Source organism: Eubalaena glacialis, chromosome 1 (genome assembly GCF_028564815.1).
Source record: "Eubalaena glacialis isolate mEubGla1 chromosome 1, mEubGla1.1.hap2.+ XY, whole genome shotgun sequence".
Taxonomy (NCBI): domain Eukaryota; kingdom Metazoa; phylum Chordata; class Mammalia; order Artiodactyla; family Balaenidae; genus Eubalaena; species Eubalaena glacialis.
This window is the reverse complement of record NC_083716.1, coordinates 48,884,339-48,904,712: the sequence shown is the minus strand read 5'-3', so window position 1 is coordinate 48,904,712 and position 20,374 is coordinate 48,884,339. Positions and strand designations below refer to the sequence as shown.

At 43.2% G+C, this 20,374-nt stretch overlaps 1 protein-coding gene across 1 annotated transcript in view; it reads left to right on the top strand.

The window, feature by feature from the left end:
- WDFY4 (WDFY family member 4) overlaps positions 1-20,374 on the top strand; it is a 250,641-nt gene that overhangs the window by 93,844 nt on the left and 136,423 nt on the right. The window contains exons 27-32 of the mRNA XM_061196332.1: positions 29-120; positions 1,916-2,015; positions 3,965-4,170; positions 4,967-5,136; positions 7,274-7,399; positions 19,498-19,662. Coding sequence (XP_061052315.1) covers positions 29-120; positions 1,916-2,015; positions 3,965-4,170; positions 4,967-5,136; positions 7,274-7,399; positions 19,498-19,662 — 859 coding nt within the window. The remainder of the gene's footprint in view (positions 1-28; positions 121-1,915; positions 2,016-3,964; positions 4,171-4,966; positions 5,137-7,273; positions 7,400-19,497; positions 19,663-20,374) is intronic.

Sequence of the window (20,374 nt, the reverse complement as noted above, 5' to 3'; positions counted from 1 at the left end):
GAGCGTGTCCTTCTCTTTCTGTCTTAAGAATCGGGCTGTTTGTTGTGTACACCCTCAAGCCTTCGTCAGTGAACGAGAGGAAGATCTGCGTGGACGGAGCCCCGGACCCCTCCGTGCCTGGTGAGAAGACCTTTCCCAGACACCAGCCTGAAGGCAGCAGGACAAGCCCCTGTGACGGCCCTGAGAGGAACATGCTGTGGGGCCATTGTGCATGAAAGGCTGAGGGGGAGGAGGGGGAAGGCACCCACAGCCGAGCTGTTTTTCCCACACGGTGGCTTATGAGGTCACAGCTCTATGATAATGGTCACGAATAAACGCAAATTGTATGTGCTTCCTTCACAACCTGGAATGGCTTCCAAGGCCTCCAGGATAACACGCAGTTCCCTGTAGACCAGCAGGTGGGAGCCTTCATGCCCCAGCCCTTGCCTTGCACCCCTGATGAGCCCCCGCTTCAACACTCTGAAGCACGTACACGTCCTAATGTGTGTCGGTCCGCCCGTCCATCCATGCTCTGCAGGTGCTGTTTGCTCTGCAGGAGTGCCTCCCTTGCCCCGCCCCCACCCCATCTCACCCCGCTAGACCAGCCGTTCCCAGTCCCATAAGCCAGGTTAAGTCATCTCTTCTGTGCTTCTAGAGCCCTTGCGCTTAATCTCATGCAAAGGTCTGTGATTTGTTTCTTTGAGTCTCTCTCTCCCTAACCAGACTCAGAACAGCAGCTACATTGTGTTCCAAATTTCCTCTGCTAGGGCAAATGTGAGGGGGACAACTACTGACTGCTTTGCCCTGGGCCCTCTGGATCTGCTGTGTCCAAGATGGGAGCCTCTAGCTGCACATGGCCATTTAAATTTAAATTCTAATTAATCGAAATGAAATGCAATTAAAAATTCAGTTCCTCGGTCACACTAGCCTTGTCCCAAGTGCTTGATAACCACGTGAGGCTAGTGGTTACTGCATTGGACAGGACAGATAGAGAACACTTTTACCGCAAAAGATTCTCTTAGATAGTGTTACTCAATCCAGATAAATTATCTCTTATCCTTAGATCAAGCCTGAAAAGTAGGAATTACTATTCCCATTTTACAGATGAGAAAACGGAGGCTCAGAGAGATTAGGACCTTAGTGAGAGATGGGGCCAGAATCCAAATAGAGGGGACTCTGACTCCGGTTCTCCAAGCTGCCTCATCAGTTCTATTTCTACAGCATGGTGGGTGTGCCCCAAATTGGTGGTAAAATAACTGGCTAACCAAGGGGGAGAATGAATGGATAATGAGACAACAGTGTACTGTTTCGTCAACCCTTCTCATAGGGACTCCACGCTAAAACTTTTATCTCACTAAACATCTTCTATTAAGACAATATTTACATGGCCTTCAGGGTTATAGTAACACTTCAGAAGTAAAGTTCCTTCTTCCGTTGGATCCATATACCTCTTGCTACAATTCAAGCTCTATTTTTAGTGCAACATAGACATGCCAAAGGTCTAGCCTAGAAACAAATTGAGAGCAGGAATTCAGATCAAGGATCATAATCTTCACTTCTTTGCCCCCAGTGCCTTGCATAATGCCCAGCATGTAGTAGGTGCTCAGGAAATGTTGCAGCCTATGATAATTTTAAAAATTCCTCTACTGGAAGGAGAATTTGACCTTATCATTTTTAGGATTTTTTTTTTTTGGTGGGGGGTGGGGAATGGGGAGCATCAAAAACATCTCTAGTTAAAGGGAACTTTAGGAACATTTCCTGAAATTCTTTTTAAGCATTGCATGGAAATCTAGAACTGAAAGCCAAAATTTCAAGTCCCATCCATGTCTCAACTCCTGGGAGAACTAAGCATTTGGTGAATACGATTGCTTACTGCAGCAAATATTATGTCTCTTTACATCCGTTTTTTCTCAAATCTGAATTTTCTTTTTTGTAGCTGGAAGTCAAACATCTGGAAAGACAATCTGGCTCAGAAACCAGTTGTTGGAGATGCTGCTCAGTGTAATATCTTCTTCCCGACTTCATCTGTCCTCTGAGTAAGTAGCTCCAGAAAGAGTGATTTGGCATGAGGCTGCTTCATACAGGGTGCGTATTAAAACCTTTTCTTAATGAAGAGTTTAGCATCTCTGAGTTGGTTTTCTGCAATGTGTTTTCTGCACTAGTCAGAAAGAAAATTATATTTTCTCCACCCAATAAAGCAGACCTTGCCCTAAGATATTCTGATGCAGATGTTAAATGGGCATGAGTAACTCAAAACAGATTTGGTGTAATTACAATAAACGCTTTTTGTCACCATTGCTATAGTGTCATTGTTATTGTTTTGGCGGTTGTGATAATTACCGATTTTGATGTCCTATACTTGGCAGACAATAGAATGGAGAAATGGTTAGCCTAAATAACATCTATCAAGGAAAAGGCTTGCCAAATTCTTCTGCTATTTACTGTTATTTAGTTATTTTTCCAAGTTGGGAAAAGAAGTATCTGCCTTCAGTTAACTTTCAAAAACAACGTGTAATCATAAAATTCCATTAACTCTCTCCGACTGCCTGCTTTATCTCAGCTCTAGAGTCATTAATTCAAGAACTATTTGTTGAGTACCTCCTGTGTGCCAGACACCGTTCCTCCCTCCGAGAATGCAGTGCTGAGTAAGACAGTCCGGATCCTTACTCTCACTGAGTTGACATTTTAGTGTGTACGTGTGTTTGGGGCAGGGAAGAATCAGGGTGGGGAGTTACCCCTCCGTAAAACAGCCTTTCAAATAGTGCTTAAAAAGTCTTTACGTGTCTAGAATCAAAGCATGGTAGAACTGGAAGATGCCTTGGAGATGAGCTAGTCCCTTCCGTTTCACTTTTTTGAAAAGGAATGTAGTGTAGTGCTTAAGCACCTGGGCTCTGACAGCTAGACCTCCTGGGTTCAAATCCCAGCTCTGCCCCCCAGGGACCTCGGGGAGGTTACCTAAGCCTCCCCTCTATGCCTCTCTTCTGCTCATCTTTATGAGGATTAAGATAGTAGCTGCCATAGATGGAAATTAATATGTGGATAGCTCTGAGCATGGTGCCTGGGATACTATAAATACTCCATCAGCTAACCACTATCACCATCACCACCACCATTCTCATTACCATCATCCTCACTACCACCAACATCATCCTCATCATCATCATAATGAAGGAAGATGACCAGAGCTCATCAAGAGCTCTGCCTAAGTCATCCAATTAGCAAACGGAGGCATGGCTAGAAGAGAAGATGGTCTCTTGACTCCTAGTTCCAGTGGCCACGCCCTCACCATGCCTCATCTGGCAGGTCGTGCTGAGAACTCTGCCCAGCCAGGATGGATCCTTCCCTGGCTCTCACGAGGCTGAGTCCTTTGCTGAACCATTGCCCCTGAGGATTGGCTTCCCATCTCCCTGCCCTCCCTTTCCCTCTAGCAAGTCTGTATTCTCTAGACTCATCATTTTAAAATTCATTTTTGAAAGTGACAGTTAAACATGTATTTTTTTGTCTAAGCCAATAAAGATGCATAAATATTGGACTATTCCATTTAGATTAGTTTTGAACAGTGTGTTTAAAAAGGGAGTTCAGTAACCATTATGTGTTTTATGTGATTGCATTGATGTAATTAGATGGGTGGCCATTCAGACACTGTGTAGGCATGAATATTAGTGAGTAGGTCTATCAAAGGGTCTGCATATTTTTACATCTATTGGTACATAGTTTCCAGTTGCTTTCAAAAGCTTTGGCCAACTTACACTTCAGCCATTAATAGACAAATTCATCTATTTCACAGCAACCTTGCCAGCATTTTATTTTACCGATCTTTTAAAATGTAGCATGTACTTTGCTAAGTGATATCCAGATATTAAACTTAACTTGCCTTTTCTAGGTGACTAGTGAAGCTGAACGTTATTTGAATTTTCTGGACATGTCATTTGCTTATGGGCTGAGAGGTAATTTATAGCATTTATTGACCCCCTTCCCCCCACAGGGCAAAGGAAGAGATGTTTCTGAACCTGGGGCCCGATTGGTTCCTGCTCTTCGTGCAGGGCCATGTGCACCCCAGCACAGTGGTGCTGGGATTGAAGCTGCTGCTGCACTTTTTGTCAAACCCCTCCCTCCGCGGGCGATTTAAAGATGGCCTGTCTGCGGGTTCCTGGGTGGAACGCAGCTCCGAGGGCGTGGACATCATGATGGGTGAGTGTGTGGTCATCTCCAGGAGGCAGGGTGCCCCCTGTGGTCTGTGAGTGAGGACCTGCCAGGACTTGCTTGGGGCTTTCACAGCTCTGTGCTGTCAGATCACCTTGACCCTGACCCCTTCCCTCCCATCAGCCCCAGCCCCCTCTGACTTTCTTTTTAGGATCCCACCGTGGCCTCACTGCTCTTCAGATGCTGGGGATTTCTTCCCATTCCTCAAAGCCTCTTTAGCTCTTTCCCTCTTCCTGGGATGCTTCCTCAACCCTCAGTACCAGCATGGCTCTCCTGGTTGATGTGGATTCATCCTTCAGCTCTTGATTCAAATGTTACTTCCTCTAGGAGAGGAGAGTCCTGTATGGATTAGGGCACCTCTGTTATACTCTATTTTTTTTTTATAGTGCTTATCATCGTTTATACATATTTATTTAGGTATTTAATTCTGTAAAGTCTGTCCCTCCCACCACATTGTAAGTAGTTGATAAAGGCCTGGGGTTCTGTATATTTTGTCAAAACACTATGTTCTTATTGCCTAATACAAAGAGGTCTTATTGCCTCTAAGGTGGTAGGCACCAAATAAGCATCTGGTTTTGAACGAATGAATGAGCATGTCAGGAATAGGAAAAATTCTTGTTGAGCACTTTCTTGTGCTCCAGTATGTATGACATATATTTCCATCTGGCATCTCTGTGGGATGGGTGGGTGGTAGGGGATTCCTTTCTGTGCCCAATTCTCACCTTGACCAGAAGCAACAGCAATTTTTCTCAATTGGATTTTGTGCCCCTCCCCCTCATAATAGATAACCTGAAGAGCCACCCTCCCACGCCTGACCAGAGCCCCTGCCTGCTTCCTGGGTTCCGAGTCTTGAGTGACTTTCTGGCCCACCATGTTCATATTCCGGAAGTCTACCTCATCGTGTCCACCTTCTTCCTACAAACACCACTTACAGAGCTGATGGACGGGCCCAAAGTAGGTTCTTGGGGTTCCTGGGATGGAGTGACACACTTGGCTTTCTGATTCTATATGACCAAGGCAGGTCCCTAAGACTCCCCTCCCCTTCCTCCATGTCTTCCAGCTTTGGTCCTGACCCACTTCCTTCCCTAGCAGTCCCACCCCTGGCTAGCTTTTCAGATACCCTTCACTTCCTCAGCCTCTGCCTCCCATGTCCTTAAACAGCAGGTCTCTGTTTTTATCGGTTCCTCTTTTAAGTCTTTCTCCTTCTGAGCACAGCTAGAGAAATCACACGATGGCGGGGGCAACACAGGGAGGTGAATTGCTCCCATAACAGACATAGAGCCTCAGTTTATGTCCGCCAAAGAAACATGTCCCTTTACCTTAGTAATGCCCCTGCTACTCCCCTGCATTCTAGCGTGACCCTTATATGCCCCGAGCCTTCTGGCCCACAGACGCCCTTTGCTCAGATGACTTACGTCATGGTAGGAGTAGAGGCCCCCATGAAGGGGGCGTTGCCTCAGGACCCCACCCTCCCCCACTTGTATATTCCATGACCCTCTTTATCACCTTCTCTCCACTGTTGCTGGAAGGGCAGCTTTTCAGGGCTGGTCTGGATTCCTTCCACTCCTTTCCCGAGTGACCTCACCCCTTATTATCCCTTCTTCTATATTTTCGGCATCTCTTTCTGCTGACTCTTTCCTCATAGACCATAAGTATGATAAATTATGTCCCACCTAAAACCAGAAGCTGCGCCCTTGACTCACACTCTTGACCAGCTCCTGTCCTGTTTATCACTCTCCTATTTTTCCTTGGCCAATTTTCTCCAAAGAGGAGTCTACATTCACTGTATGTACCTTCTCACCAGCCTCTCGTTCACTAACTCACCGACTTGAACCAAATCCACAGCTTCCCTGGCTCCTGTTCCTGTGGGATCACGTTCAGAGTCCCCCAGCCAGCATCAAGACCCTTCCTGATTGGATGTCTCACTTGTCTCCCCAGCCCAGCTTCCTTTCTCGCTGGCCTTTTGTGCTGTGATCCTCCTGAGTCACCTCCCCAGTAAGACCAGCTGCTTTGTCCTTGCCTGCCCTGGGCCTTTAATGAGCCCTTTCTCCCGCCATCACTTGCCTGGAAAGGTGTCTTCCCTCAGTTCTCAGCTCAGATGCCACCTCCTGCTTAGACTCCCTAGACAACAGGAACCATTCCTCTTTGGGCCTCATCATGCATTCACCTTTGCCTTATATGGCACCAGCACATTTACATCTGCTTCTCCCCTTAGATACTGAGCACCTCAAAAATAGACCCCGCCCCTTACTCACCTTCCTGGGCACCTGACAGACAGACTCAGAAATTGTTTTTTGGTCTTGATAGAGTTGAGTTAAACTGCACTGAATTGACATGGGTGGAGGGGCACATCTTTGCAAATAGAGGGCTAAAAAATTCACCTCTCGTACATCCTTATATTTGACCTATCTCAATCTTGATATATGCTAATAGTATTAGAGATCACACTTCAAAATAAAGTTCTTAATATGCTGTGCTAAGTTCATCAAAACCCTATATTTTTATTTTTCCAAGACTGTATTGCAGGAAACAAACATTTGCTGAATGTCAGGACCTGTGATAGATGTTTTACATATTTTATTTTCCTTGATATTTATAACAATCCCATGGGGCAGATAATGTAATTTTCATTACACAGAGAAGGAAACTGAACTGCCAAGAGGCTGAATAGCTTGTGTAAGCCCAGTTTTTAAAGAGGCAAAGTCAGATCATCCTGCTTGTCAACCCCATGTTCTCTCTGTTGCACTCTGCAGTTGCCCTAAAGCCGTTGAATTTGTCACATTTTCTATAATCTCATTTATAAAAATTCATTAAAATTGATTGGGAGATTGAGTATTTGTGATGTCAGACCAAAAGAACTAAATTCGATACCAGTTGCTGGTGGGTCTTCAGCACCATCTTGGAGGTGTGCGTTTCCCTTCTACCCCATTAGTGGACTGAAGCTCCCTGAATGGTCCAGCCACCTGGGCTGCTACTGTGCTGTTTTGCCTTTCCCACTGGGGCCCCTGGGAAATGCCGTGTGCTGGCTGGAAAGCCGGTCCCCTTGCTGCGTAGCCACAGGTCTCTTTACAGCGCTTGCCTCCTCTTTCAGGACAGCCTGGATGCCATGCTTCAGTGGCTCTTGCATAAGCACCACAGGGAAGAAGTCCTCCGGGCTGGGCTGTGCACTGAAGGTGCCCTGCTGCTCCTGGAGATGCTGAAAGCCACCATGAGCCAGGTGAGACCCATTCCCCACATGCCGAGAGGGGGTTCTGACGGGAAGACAAGCTCAGAAAGGTCAACCTTGATTTTTCCCAGCAGCTTCCCGGTAGTGCTGATAATTTGCAGGTATTATTCAGAAATCTTGATAGAAGAGGCAAGGTGATAACTTAGGTGCTCAATGGGAAGCCCAACCTAATTGTCCCCAGTGGAGTTTATGGGCTCTTGCCAGAAGACATCTGTTTTCCATTTGTTTAAATATTTGACTTTCTTCACTGGGAGATTTAACGACTCCAGTCAAAGGGAACATTTCTGAGCAACTGCTTTAAATCGGGAGCTTCAGGGACCCTGTGGAGGGGGAAAAGGGGTCTCTGCCCTCAAGGAGCTCACCTCTACCAGGACAGGTGGGCCTCTCGAGTGAGGGACCCATGAGGTAGAGAGACCTGTCTTAGAGAAGACAGATGCCCGCCTGCTACAGACATGACATGGAGAGCCTTTGATTCAGGCCTTCGAGGTCCACCTTGAAGGTGGGTGGAGAGGTTATTTTAGACCTGGAGGCAAAGGCCACGTGGCCTGTGAGCAGGAGTAATTGAGAGCCAGGTAACAAGAACACCCATGAGAGGCTGAAAAATTCTGGCTTCGTTCTATAGACTCTAAAGGCAACTGGAGGTTTGAGATGTGTGGGGAAACCTAATTGCTTCTGTAAAATGATGTATGATCACCTTTAAAATTTAAATAAGAAAAAGAGTAGAAAGTAAAAATCACCTGAAATCACTCCCATCCAGAGATAACCACTGTGAACTTAGTGGAATATCCTTCCAGACACCTCTCTAAGAGTATACCATATCCTAGAGGATCAGACCACATAAATTCCCTTTGCCTTTTTCTCTCAACGTTTTTTTGGGAATCATCTATATTTGAAGATGGAAATTTTTGTTGTTTCTCGGAATGTTCGTTGTTATAAAAAGACTGTAATGAACTTTCTCAAGCAGACTTCTTTTCCCTCTAGTTTGATGACCTCCTTAGTGTAAATTCCAGGATGTGGGATAATGGGTCAAGGTGTACTTCATGCATTCTTTTTCTCAAGAAGGTTGCAGTAGACATTATACATGTACATTCCTCCTAACACACATCCCACCGTCTTCCATAGATGGGCTTGGCCCAGTCCTCACAGCCTCAATGACACGGCCAAACTGATGAAGATTTCATAGTTGAGTTCTTTTGCGTTTATTATCACTGAAATTGATAGCATTTTCATATGCTTGTTAACCATCTCTGTTTATTTTACTGTGAATTGCATGTTTCACCTTTTGCCAGCTTTTCTGTGTGTGTGTTCATAATGCTTGGAAAGTATAGATCAAACTTTTTGCTCTTTTTAAAAACAGGAATGTACTTAATTTTTATTAAATACTCTTTTAGCATATAATTAGATGATCAGATGGGTTTTTCTTTTAAACATTTACCTCTGATGAATTATATCAATAGATTTCCTTGCATTCTTGCAAAGATCTCACTTTGTCACTCTGTTCTTATTCATTTAGCATACTTCCTTATTCTGCTTGTAAATATTTATTTTATGATTTTGCATTCATATTTATAAATGATATTATGTTGTGGTTTTCTTTATGTTATATGTTGTCAGGTTTTGATATCAACATTATGCTAGTCTTTACTAAAAAAAGACTTTCTTTTTTTTCTCTTTTTATTCAAGATGATGTTAAATCCATGACTCATATTATTTAAATTGTTCCTATGAAACTTCTTGGGCCTGAATTTTTCCCATTATTGCCTTGCTTAGGCTTTTAAATGTCTCCTTCTCCTAGTTTAGGTAATTAGTATTTTTAAAAATCTTCCCATTTATTCAGTTTGCACAAATGGTCTCCTTTAATTCATTTAATTTTCTGTGTGATTATTTCCCTCTTCTTCTTCTTAATTTGTAAGTCCATGCTCTCTCTTCACTTCTCCCATTACTTAAGGAGCTGAGGACTTGTGGATGTGTAAAGAACCAACTTTGGATGTATTTATCATTCCCCTCATTTTTTTCTGGCTAGTTCTAAAATTTTGAAATTTGACATCTTAATTTTTTGTTGTTTTCTAGAGTTTTTGTGATTGCAGATTTAAAGACCTTTTTGATTCATCTTTTTCAATGTCCATGTAATTGAATTTTTTGTTTTCTTTTATTGTTGTTATTCATTTCCAGTTTAGTTTTGTCCTAGTCAGGACATGTGAACTTTACACTTTCCATCTTTGGGAAACTTATTCATGGCTCCCTTGTAGACCTAATGTGCAACTAATGTGGGGATGCCTGAAAAAAATGCATATTTTCTGTTTGCACCATAGAGAGTTTGTTACCTTTTTAAATCAATGTTATTTAGAAAGAGCAAACCAAAGGAATAACATGAAAGCATTTAAAATAAAGAAAATATATAGTATGCTGAGGGAAGTAAGAAAATAAGGCCAAACATTTACTTTATAATAGCAAACATAAAATGGTTAACTGTTGTATAACAGACGTGACCCTTAAACTGGGTCAAAAAACAAGACCCAGTCTTCTGAAATCTAACAAACATATAACAAAAGCAAAGTCACTGGAAGATTATTTTGGTTCAGTGAAGAGATCTGCCATGAAAGCATCATTTACCAAATATGGTAGACAAGCATCAAAATCTAAAAGGCAAAAACTGGAAGGATAAGAGAAGAAGGTCAGAAATATAATTGTAGTGAATAATGCTAACATCTTTCTCAAACAGTTTATTTTATTTTGCTTGGAACTTTACTTCGTTTGCTATTATTCCCTTGCACAGTGTAACCATAGATTTGTTTGCCTGTTCTTGAACTTAATATCAATGGAATCCTACAGTATGTACTCTTTTGCTTCTGGCTTCTTTCACTCATCATTATGTATGTTGGTAGTTCATTCTTTTTTTTTTAAACATCTTTATTGGAGTATAATTGCTTTACAATGTTGTGTTAGTTTCTGCTGTATAACAAAGTGAATCATCTATATGTATACACATATCCCGGTATCCCCTCCCTCTTGCGTCTCCCTCCCACCCTCCCTATCCCACCCCTCTAGGTGGTCACAAAGCACTGAGCTGATCTCCCTGTGCTATGCAGCTGCTTCCCACTAGCTGTCTGTTTTACATTTGGTAGTGTATATATGTGAGTGCCACTCTCTCACTTCGTCCCAGCTTCCCCTTCCCCTTCCCCTTCCCCGTGTCCTCAAGTCCATTCTCTACACCTGAGTCTTTATTTCTGTCCTGCCCCTAGGTTCTTCAGAACCTTTTTTTTTTTTTTTTTAGATTCCATATATATGTGTTAGCATATTATATTTGTTTTTCTCTTTCTGACTTACTTCACTCTGTATGATAGACTCTAGGTCCATCCACCTCACTACAAATAACTCAGTTTCATTTCTTTTTATGGCTGAGTAATATTCCATTGTATATATGTGCCTCTTCTTTATCCATTCATCTGTCGATGGACACCTAGGTTGCTTCCATGTCCTGGCTATTGTAAATAGTGCTGCAATGAGCATTGTGGTACATGACTCTTTTTGAATTATGGTTTTCTCAGGGTGTATGCCCAGTAGTGGGATTGCTGGGTCATATGGTAGTTCTATTTTTTGTTTTTTAAAGAACCTCCATACTGTTCTCCATAGTGGCTGTATCAATTTACATTCCCAACAACAGTGCAAGAGGATTCCCTTTTCTCCACACCCTCTCCAGCATTTACTGTTTGTAGATTTTTTGATGATGGCCATTCTGACCGGTGTGAGGTGATACCTCATTGTAGTTTTGATTTGCATTTCTCTAATGATTAGTGACGTTGAGCATCCTTTCATGTGTTTTTTGGCAATCTGTATACCTTTGTTGGAAAAATGTCTATTCAGGTCTTCTGCCCATTTTTGGATTGGGTTCTTTGTTTTCTTGATATTGAGCTGCATGAGCTGCTTGTATATTTTGGAGATGAATTCTTTGTCAGCTGCTTCATTTGCAAATATTTTCTCCCATTCTGAGGGTTGTCTTTTCGTCTTGTTGATGGTTTCCTTTGCTGTGCAAAAGCCTTTAAGTTTCAGTAGGTCCCATTTGTTTTATTTTTGTTTTTATTTCCATTTCTCTAGGAGGTGGGTCAAAAAGCATCTTGCTGTGATTTATGTCATGGAGTGTTCTGCCTATGTTTTCCTCTAAGGGTTTTATAGTGTCTGGCCTTACATTTAGGTCTTTAATCCATTTTGAGTTTATTTTTGTGTATGGTGTTAGAGAGTGTTCTAGTTTCATTCTTTTACATATAGCTGTCAGGTTTTCCCAGCACCACTTATTGAAGAGGCTGTCTTTTCTCCATTGTATATTCTTGCCTCCTTTATCAAAGATAAGGTGACCATATGTGCGTGGGTTTATCTCTGGGCTTTCTATCCTGTTCCATTGATCTATATTTCTGTTTTTGTTCCAGTATCATGCTGTCTTGATTACTGTAGCTTTGTGGTATAGTCTGAAGTCAGAGAACCTGATTCCTCCAGCTCCGTTTTTCTTTCTCAAGATTGCTTTGGCTATTTGGGGTCTTCTGTGTTTCCATACAAACTGTGAAATTTTTATTCTAGTTCTGTGAAAAATGCCATTGGTAGTTTGATAAGGATTGCATTGAATCTGTAGATTGCTTTGGGTAGTATAGTCCTTTTCACAATGTTGATTCTTCCAATCCAAGAACATGGTATATCTCTCCATCTGTTTGTATCATCTTTAATTTCTTTCATCAGTGTCTTGTAGTTTTCTGCATACAGGTCTTTTGTCTCCTTAGGTAGGTTTATTCCTAGCTATTTTATTCTTTATGTTGCAATGGGAAATGCGAGTATTTCCTTAATTTCTCTTTCAGATTTTTCATCGTTAGTGTATAGGAATGCAAAAGATTTCTGTGCATTAATTTTGTATGCTGCTACTTTACCAAATTCATTGATTAGCTCTAGTAGTTTTCTGGTAGCATCTTTAGGATTCTCTATGTATAGTATCATGTCATCTGCAAACAGTGACAGTTTTACTTCTTCTTTGCCGTTTTGGATTCCTTTTGTTTCTTTTTCTTCTCTGATTGCCATGGCTAAAACTTCCAAAACTATGTTGAATAATAATGGTGAGAGTGGGCAACCTTGTCTTGTTCCTGATCTTAGTGGAAATAGTTTTAGCTTTTCACCATTGAGAACAATGTTGGCTGTGGGTTTGTCATATATGGCCTTTATTATGTTGAGGTAAGTTCCCTCTAGGCCTACTTTCTGGAGGGTTTTTATCATAAATGGGTGTTGAATTTTGTTGAAAGCTTTTTCTGCATCTATTGAGATGATCATATGGTTTTTATCCTTCAATTTGTTAATATGGTGTATCACATTGATTGATTTGTGTATATTGAAGAATCCTTGCGTTCCTGGGATAAACCCCACTTGATCATGGTGTATGATCCTTTTCATGTGCTGTTGGATTCTGTTTGCTAGTATTTTGTTGAGGATTTTTGCATCTATGTTCATCAGTGGTATTGGCCTGTAGTTTTCTTTTTTTGTGACATCTTTGTCTGGTTTTGGTATCAAGGTGATGGTGGCCTCGTAGAATGAGTTTGGGAGTGTTCTTCCCTCTGCTATATTTTGGAAGAGTTTGAGAAGGATAGGTGTTAGCTCTTCTCTAAATGTTTGATAGAATTCGCCTGTGAAGCCATCTGGTCCGGGACTTTTGTTTGTTGGAAGATTTTTAATCACAGTTTCAATTTCAGTGCTTGTGATTGGTCTGTTTATATTTTCTATTTCTTCTTGGTTCAGTCTCGGAAGGTTGTGCTTTTCTAAGAAGTTGTCCATTTCTTCCAGGTTGTCCATTTTATTGGCATAGAGTTGCTTGTAGTAATCTCTCATGATCTTTTGTATTTCTGCAGTGTCAGTTGTTACTTCTCCGTTTTCATTTCTAATTCTGTTATTTGAGTCTTTTCCCCTTTTTTTTTTTGATGAGTGTGGCTAATGGTTTATCAATTTTTTTATCTTCTTAAAGAACCAACTTTTAGTTTTATTGATCTTTGCTATTGTGTCCTTCATTTCTTTTTCACTTATTTCTGATCTGATTTTTATGATTGCTTTACTTCTGCTAACTTTGGGTTTTTTTTTCTTCTTTCTCTAATTGCTTTAGGTGTAAGTTTAGGTTGTTTATCTGAGATTTTTATTGTTTCTTGAGGTAGGATTGTATTGCTATAAACTTCCCTCTTAGAACTGCTTTTGCTGCATCCCATAGGTTTTGGGTCATCGTGTTTTCATTGACATTTGTTTCTAGGTATTTTTTGATTTCCTCTTTGATTTCTTCAGTGATCTCTCGGTTATTTAGTAGTATATTGTTTAGCCTCCATGTGTTTGTATTTTTTACAACTTTGTTTCTGTAATTGATATCTAGTCTCATAGCGTTGTTGTCAGAAAAGATACTTGATACGATTTCAATTTTCTTAAATTTACCAAGGCTTGATTTGTGACCAAAGATATGATCTATCCTGGAGAATGTTGCATGAGCACTTGAGAAGAAAGTGTATTCTGTTGTTTTTGGATGGAATGTCCTATAAATATCAATTAAGTCCATCTTGTTTAATGTGTATTTAAAGCTTGTGTTTCCTTATTATTTTCATTTTGGATGATCTGTCCATTGGTGAAAGTGGGGTGTTAAAGTCCCCTACTATGATTGTGTTATTGTTGATTTCCCCTTTTATGGCTGTTAGCCTTTGCCTTATGTATTGAGGTGCTCCTATGTTGGGTGCATAAATATTTACAATTGTTATATCTTCTTCTTGAATTGATCCCTTGATCGTTATGTAGTGTCCTTCTTTGTCTCTTGTAATAGTCTTTATTTTAAAGTCCATTTTGTCTGATAGGAGAATTGCTACTCCATCTTTCTTTTGATTTCCATTTGCATGCAATATCTTTTTCCATCCCCTCACTTTCAGTCTGTATGTGTCCCTAGGTCTGAAGTGGGTCTTTTGCAGTTAGCATATATACGGGTCTTGTTTTTGTATACATTCAGCCAGTCTATGTCTCTTGGTTGGAGCATTTAATCCATTTACATTTAAGGTAATTATCGATATGTGTGTTCCTATTACCATTTTCTTAATTGTTTTGGGTTTGTTATTGTAGGTCTTTTCCTTCACTTGTGTTTCCTCCCTAGAGAAGTTCCTTTAGCATTTGTTGTAAAGCTGGTTTGGTAGTGCTGCATTCTCTTAGCTTTTGCTTGTCTGTAAAGTTTTTAATTTCTCCATTGAAGCTGAATGAGATCCTTGCCAGGTAGAGTAATCTTGGTTGTAGGTTTTTCCCTTTCATCACTTTAAATATGCCCTGCCACTCCCTTCTGGCTTGCAGAGTTTCTGCTGAAAGGTCAGCTGTTAACCTTATGGGGATTCCCTTGTATGTTATTTGTGGCTTTTCCCTTGCTGCTTTTAATATTTTTTTCTCAGTATTTAATTTTTGATAGTTAGATTAATATGTGTCTTGGCGTGTTTCTCCTTGGAATTATCCTGTATGGTACTCTCTGTGCTTCCTGGACTTGATTGACTATTACCTTTCCCATATTAGGGAAGTTTTCAACTATAATCTCTTCAAATATTTTCTCAGTCCCTTTCATTTTCTCTTCTTCTGGGACCCCTATAATTCGAATGTTGGTGCATGTAATGTTGTCCCAGAGGTCTCTGAGACTGTCCCCAATTCTTTTCACTCTGTTTTCTTTATTCTGCTCTGTGGTGGTTATTTCCACTATTTTATCTTCCAGGTCACTTATCCGTTCTTCTGCCTCAGTTATTCTGCTATTGATTCCTTCTAGAGAATTTTTAATTTTATTTATTGCGCTGTTCATCATTGTTTGTTTGCTCTTTAGTTCTTCTAGGTCCTTATTAAACGTTTCTTGTATTTTCTCCATTCTATTTCCAAGATTTTGGATCATCTTTACTGTCATTACTCGGAATTCCTTTTCAGGTAGACTGCCTATTTCCTCTTCATTTGTTTTGTCTGGGTTTTACTTTGCTCCTTCATCTGCTGCATATTTCTCTGTCTTCTCATTTTGCTTAACTTCCTGTGTTTGGTGTCTCCTTTTCACAGGCTGCAGGTTTGTGGTTCCCGTTGTTTTTGTGTCTGCCCACAGTGGGTTATGTTGGTTCAGTGGGTTGTGTAGGCTTCCTGTTGGCGGGGGCTGGTGTCTGTGTTCTGGTGGATGAGGCTGGATCTTGTTTTTCTGGTGGGCAGGACCGTGTCCAGTGGTATGTTTTGGGGTGTCTGTGAACTTATTATGATTTTAGGCAGGCTTTCTGCTAATGGGTGGGGTTGTGTTCCTGTCTTGCTAGTTGTTTGGCATGGGGTGTCCAGCACTGGAGCTTGCTGGTCGTTTAGTGCAGCTGGATCTTAGCATTGAGATGGAGATCTCTGGGAGAGTGCTCGCCAATTGATATTACGTGGGGCCAGGAGGTCTCCTGTGGTCCCATGTCCTGAACTCGGCTCTTCCACCTCAGAGGCTCAGGCCTGACACCCGGCTGGAGCACTAAGACCCTATCAGCCACATGGCTCAGAAGAGAAAGGAGAAAAAAAAAGAAAGAAAAATAAATAAATAAATAAAATGAAGTTATTAAAATAAAAAATAAAAAAATTATTAAAATAAAAAAACTTAAAAAGGAATTTAAAAAAAAGCAGAGCAACCAAACCAATAAACAAATCCACCAAGGATAACAAGCAATAAAAACTATACTAAGATAAACATAAAAATCAGTAACTAGTCTGTTGCATACAGCAAACCCCAAGTCTACAGTTGCTCCCAAAGTCCACCTCCTCATTTTGGGGTGATTCATTGTCTATTCAGGTATTCCACAGATGCAGGGTACATCAAGTTGATTGTGGAGATTTAATCCGCTGCTCCTGAGGTTGCTGGGAGAGATTCCCTTTCTCTTCTTTGTTCGCACAGCTCCTGGGGTTCAGCTTTGGATTTGGCCCCGCCTCTGCATGTAGGTCACCTGAGGGCGTCTGTTCTTTGCCCAGACAGGAGGGGGTTAAAGGAGCGGCTGATTAGGGGGTTCTGGCTCACTCAGGCTGGGGGGAGGGAGGGATACGGAATGCGGGGTGAGCCTGCAGCAGCACAGGCCGGAGTGACATTGCAACAGCCCGAGGCGCGCTGTGTGTTCTCCCGGGGAAGTTGTCCCTGGATCATGGGGCCCTGGCAGTGGTGGGCTGCACAGGCTCCAGGGAGGGGAGGTGTGGATAGTGACCTGTGCTTGCACACAGGCTTCTTGGTGGCTGCAGTAGCAGCCTTATTGTTTCATGCCCGTCTCTGGGGTCTGCGCTGATAGCCACAGCTCGCGCCCGTCTCTGAAGCTCTTTTAGGCGGTACTCTGAATCCCTCTCCTCGAGCACCCCGAAAGAATGGTCTCTTGATTCTTAGGCAGTTCCAGGCTTTTTCCCAGAGTCCCTCCCGGCTAGCTGTGGCACACTAGCCCCGTTCAGGCTGTGTTCACACAGCCAACCCCAGTCCTCTCCCTGGGATCCGACCTCCGAAGCCGAAGCCTCAGCTCCCAGCTCCCACCTGCCCCAGCGGGTGAGCAGACAAGCCTCTCAGGCTGGTGAGTGCTGGTCGGCACCGATCCTCTGTGTGGGAATCTCTCTGCTTTGCCCTCTGCACCCCTGTTGCTGCACTCTCCTCTGTGGCTCCGAAGCTTCCCCCCCGCCCACTCCCCGTTTCCACCAGTGAAGGGGCTTCCTAGTGTGTGGAAGCTTTTCCTCCTTCACAGCTCCCTCCCAGAGGTGCAGGTCCCATCCCTATTCTTTTGTCTCTGTTTTTTCTTTTTTCTTTTGCCCTACCCAGGTATGTGGGGAGTTTCTTGCCTTTTGGGAAGTTTGAGGTCTTCTGCCAGCGTTCAGTAGGTGTTCTGTAGGAGTTGTTCCACATATATATGTATTTTTGATGTATTTGTGGCAAGGAGGGTGATCTCCATGTCTTACTCCTCCGCCATCTTGGTTCATTCTTTTTTATTGTTCAGTAGTATTTTATTGTGATAATGGATCACTATTTATTTATCCATTCTGGGTTGTTTCCATTTGGAAATATTATGAATAAAGCTGCTATGTACATATCTTTTGGTGGACATACATACTTCTTTCTGTAGGAAATATACGCAGGGTGAAGTTATGGGTTATAATCTTTACACATGATTTGTTTTAGTAGATATTGCCAAATAGTTCTCCAAAGTGAAGTGCCAATTTATGCTCACCAGCTCTTATTCTGGGAAGGTTCTAGTTGCTCCTGGTCCTTGTCAATATTTAGCATTGTCGTCTTGTAGATGTTAGCCATTCTGCTATGTGCACCTATCCTTGGGAGCAGACAGCATTCTCTCCCTTGTGCAAATGTAGACATTGAAGCTGTGGAGGTTAACTCACTCAGGCAGGGTCACAGAGCGAGGGCACGGTGGAGGTACGTGTGTCCAGCATTAGCATTTCATTCCAGGGCACTACCTTGCCTAAGGACCTTCAGGGGATGCCTGTTTCTTAGTACATCAAATCCAAATTCTTCCAAAAGTCCAAGTCCTCTATATCTGACCTTATCTCCCAGCTTCCTCTGTATTTACCTTGTGCTAATCACTGTGAAAATAAGCCTGAAGCACTAAAATGTCTCACTTAATCCTCATGGCAGTCTTATGACATAGGTCATAATATGATCCTTGTTTTGCAGAGTTGGGACTGGAGGCGTCGGGGGATTAAGAGAGTGGTGCAAATCCACACTGTTAGTAAGCAGCAGAGGCAGCATTCAAACCAGGCCGACTAGCTCCAGAAAAAGCTCTCTGAACTCTGACTTCTGGTACTCCCTCTAAATCTAATATCGTGCTGTATGAACCTGGTGGAGAAGCCAGGTGCAGGTGACTTCAGAAGCAGGTTTCCTCTGCCTGCCTGCTCAGCTCATACCAAACCCTCACAGGATCCCGGGAATGAGATTTTACACCTCTCTCTAGTTGTCCCATACGTATTGCCTTTCTTTCTTCAATTAGGTTTGAGTTTTCTAGAATGAGGCTTAGTTCCAGACATTTGGTACCTATTTGGTAAATAGGACATGCGAACTCATGCACACTGGGCCAGGACTCGAGGCAGGCTGGTTGGGAAATGAGGAAGCCGTGGTGGGAGGGGCTGGGGATGAGGAACTGGCCAGAGGAAGACCCGACGTCCACCTATAACATCCACAGGAGTAGGCTGAGAGTCATTCAGTCTAGTTGTTGGCGTGGCTACGTAGGGAATGACCCTGATATTAAGGTTGCTCAATTTTCAAGTTCCAGGCTGTCCATCCAGGACAGAGAAGGACCTCAGGCAGCAGCTGGACACACTGAGGCTAGAGTTAGTGTCCAGAAAGAGTGACTGGGCACAGCTGGTTAAGGGAGCTGGGCTCCAGCAAGGCGCTAGTGTGCAGCCGTGATGGAGGCTCAGCCATGTGGCCAAGACCAGGTTATGGTTTGAGGCAAACAGGTGCCTGGGTCCCCTCAGGGTACTGGGTATCACTTCAGTGCAACATGATCTATTCCAGAGCCCTGGCTGGTGGGGAAGGGGCTCCTCAAGCCCTGGCAGCCTTGGACAGGGTTTGTCCAGGGTCTGTAACTGGGAGCATTAGCATTGAGCTGGGGAAGGCTGGCGTCAACCCTAATTGGCAAGTTCCTTGAGCACAGAGGCCATGTCACACCACAGAGGGGCAGTATGGGGAAGGCAGTCCGACGTTATAGCCAGGTTGCCTGGGTTCAACTCCTGGCTCTGCCCCTTATCTGCTGGTTGAACGTTAACATACTGCTTAACCTCTCTGTGTCTTTGTCTTCCCATCTGTAAAATAGGGGTAAATGTAAAACCTGCCTCAGACGGTTGTTGTGAGGTGAGAAGAGGAATTTGTGTGAAGCCCTTAGAGCAAGCCTGTGCATATTAGACCCTTCCTCAATTGATGACCAGTATCCTGTTCTAATCCACAGTTTTAGGTGTCTTGCAGTAAGGTGTCTTGTTGAGAATCTCAGAAAGGAGGTCACCTCCCTAGATTTCAAATCTTCTGGTTCCTATGCAGCCCCAAGTCATGCTCCCATGCACCGCCTCTCATGAAGTGTGTCCCTGATCAGCCCTCAACAGGTTCTGGAGACAGCGCCTGGGAACAGACATTCCCAGCCAGCGTGCTGCAGTTCCTTGGCCTCGTGCACAGCACCTACCCCCAGGATCCGGCCTGGCGGGCCCCAGAGTTCCTCCAGACCGTGGCTGCAGTCACCTTCCCCCTGGGAACCCATCAGGTAGGACATGCCTCTGCCCTGCCCCGGTGAGAGCAGGGGTGAGCGTCATCACCCTTCAAGGGCAAAGGACAAAATTCCTCCCCACCCCTCCCCAAATTAAAATACATTTAAGGCAACTTAGCTGAAATCTTAAGTAAACAACTCAGATAATTTTCCTTCTCTTTATGAGATGATGCTTCAGGTCATTTTTGGCTCTGAGAGTCAATAAGTTTTTGAGTCACTAGGAATCTCAGTAATGAGAAATTTGATGGTAGATCAAGTCCAGTTTTATATGGAATACCCACACATTGATCATATGAAACAACAGATTCCGCCCCAGGAAACCCACGGCCGGTGCCCCAGCCGGGGGAGGGGTGGAACTGTCACTGTGTCCCATCTTCTTTGCAGCACTCTTGTCCTGTTTGCAGGCCACGGCATCTTTCAATCAGAGGGTTTGCCAAGGCCCATCTTGGAGCGCAGAGGGACCAACTGGGTCTTGAGGACAAAGTGTGAGTGTTGGGGTGGAGAGGGCGCTACAGGAAGAGTTATGAGTGAGTTTGAGAGCAAGAGCCAGTCCCAGCCGATCGGGGGACTCAGTGGGCTAAGAGCATCTGGGACGTGAGAGGAGCAGGCGAGGACAGGTGTGAAGGCAGGTGCAGGAGGAGGAAGAGCAGAAATCTGCTCATCACCCGCCTTGATAGACTAGGAGGTGAGACCCAGCCAGGGAGAGTGA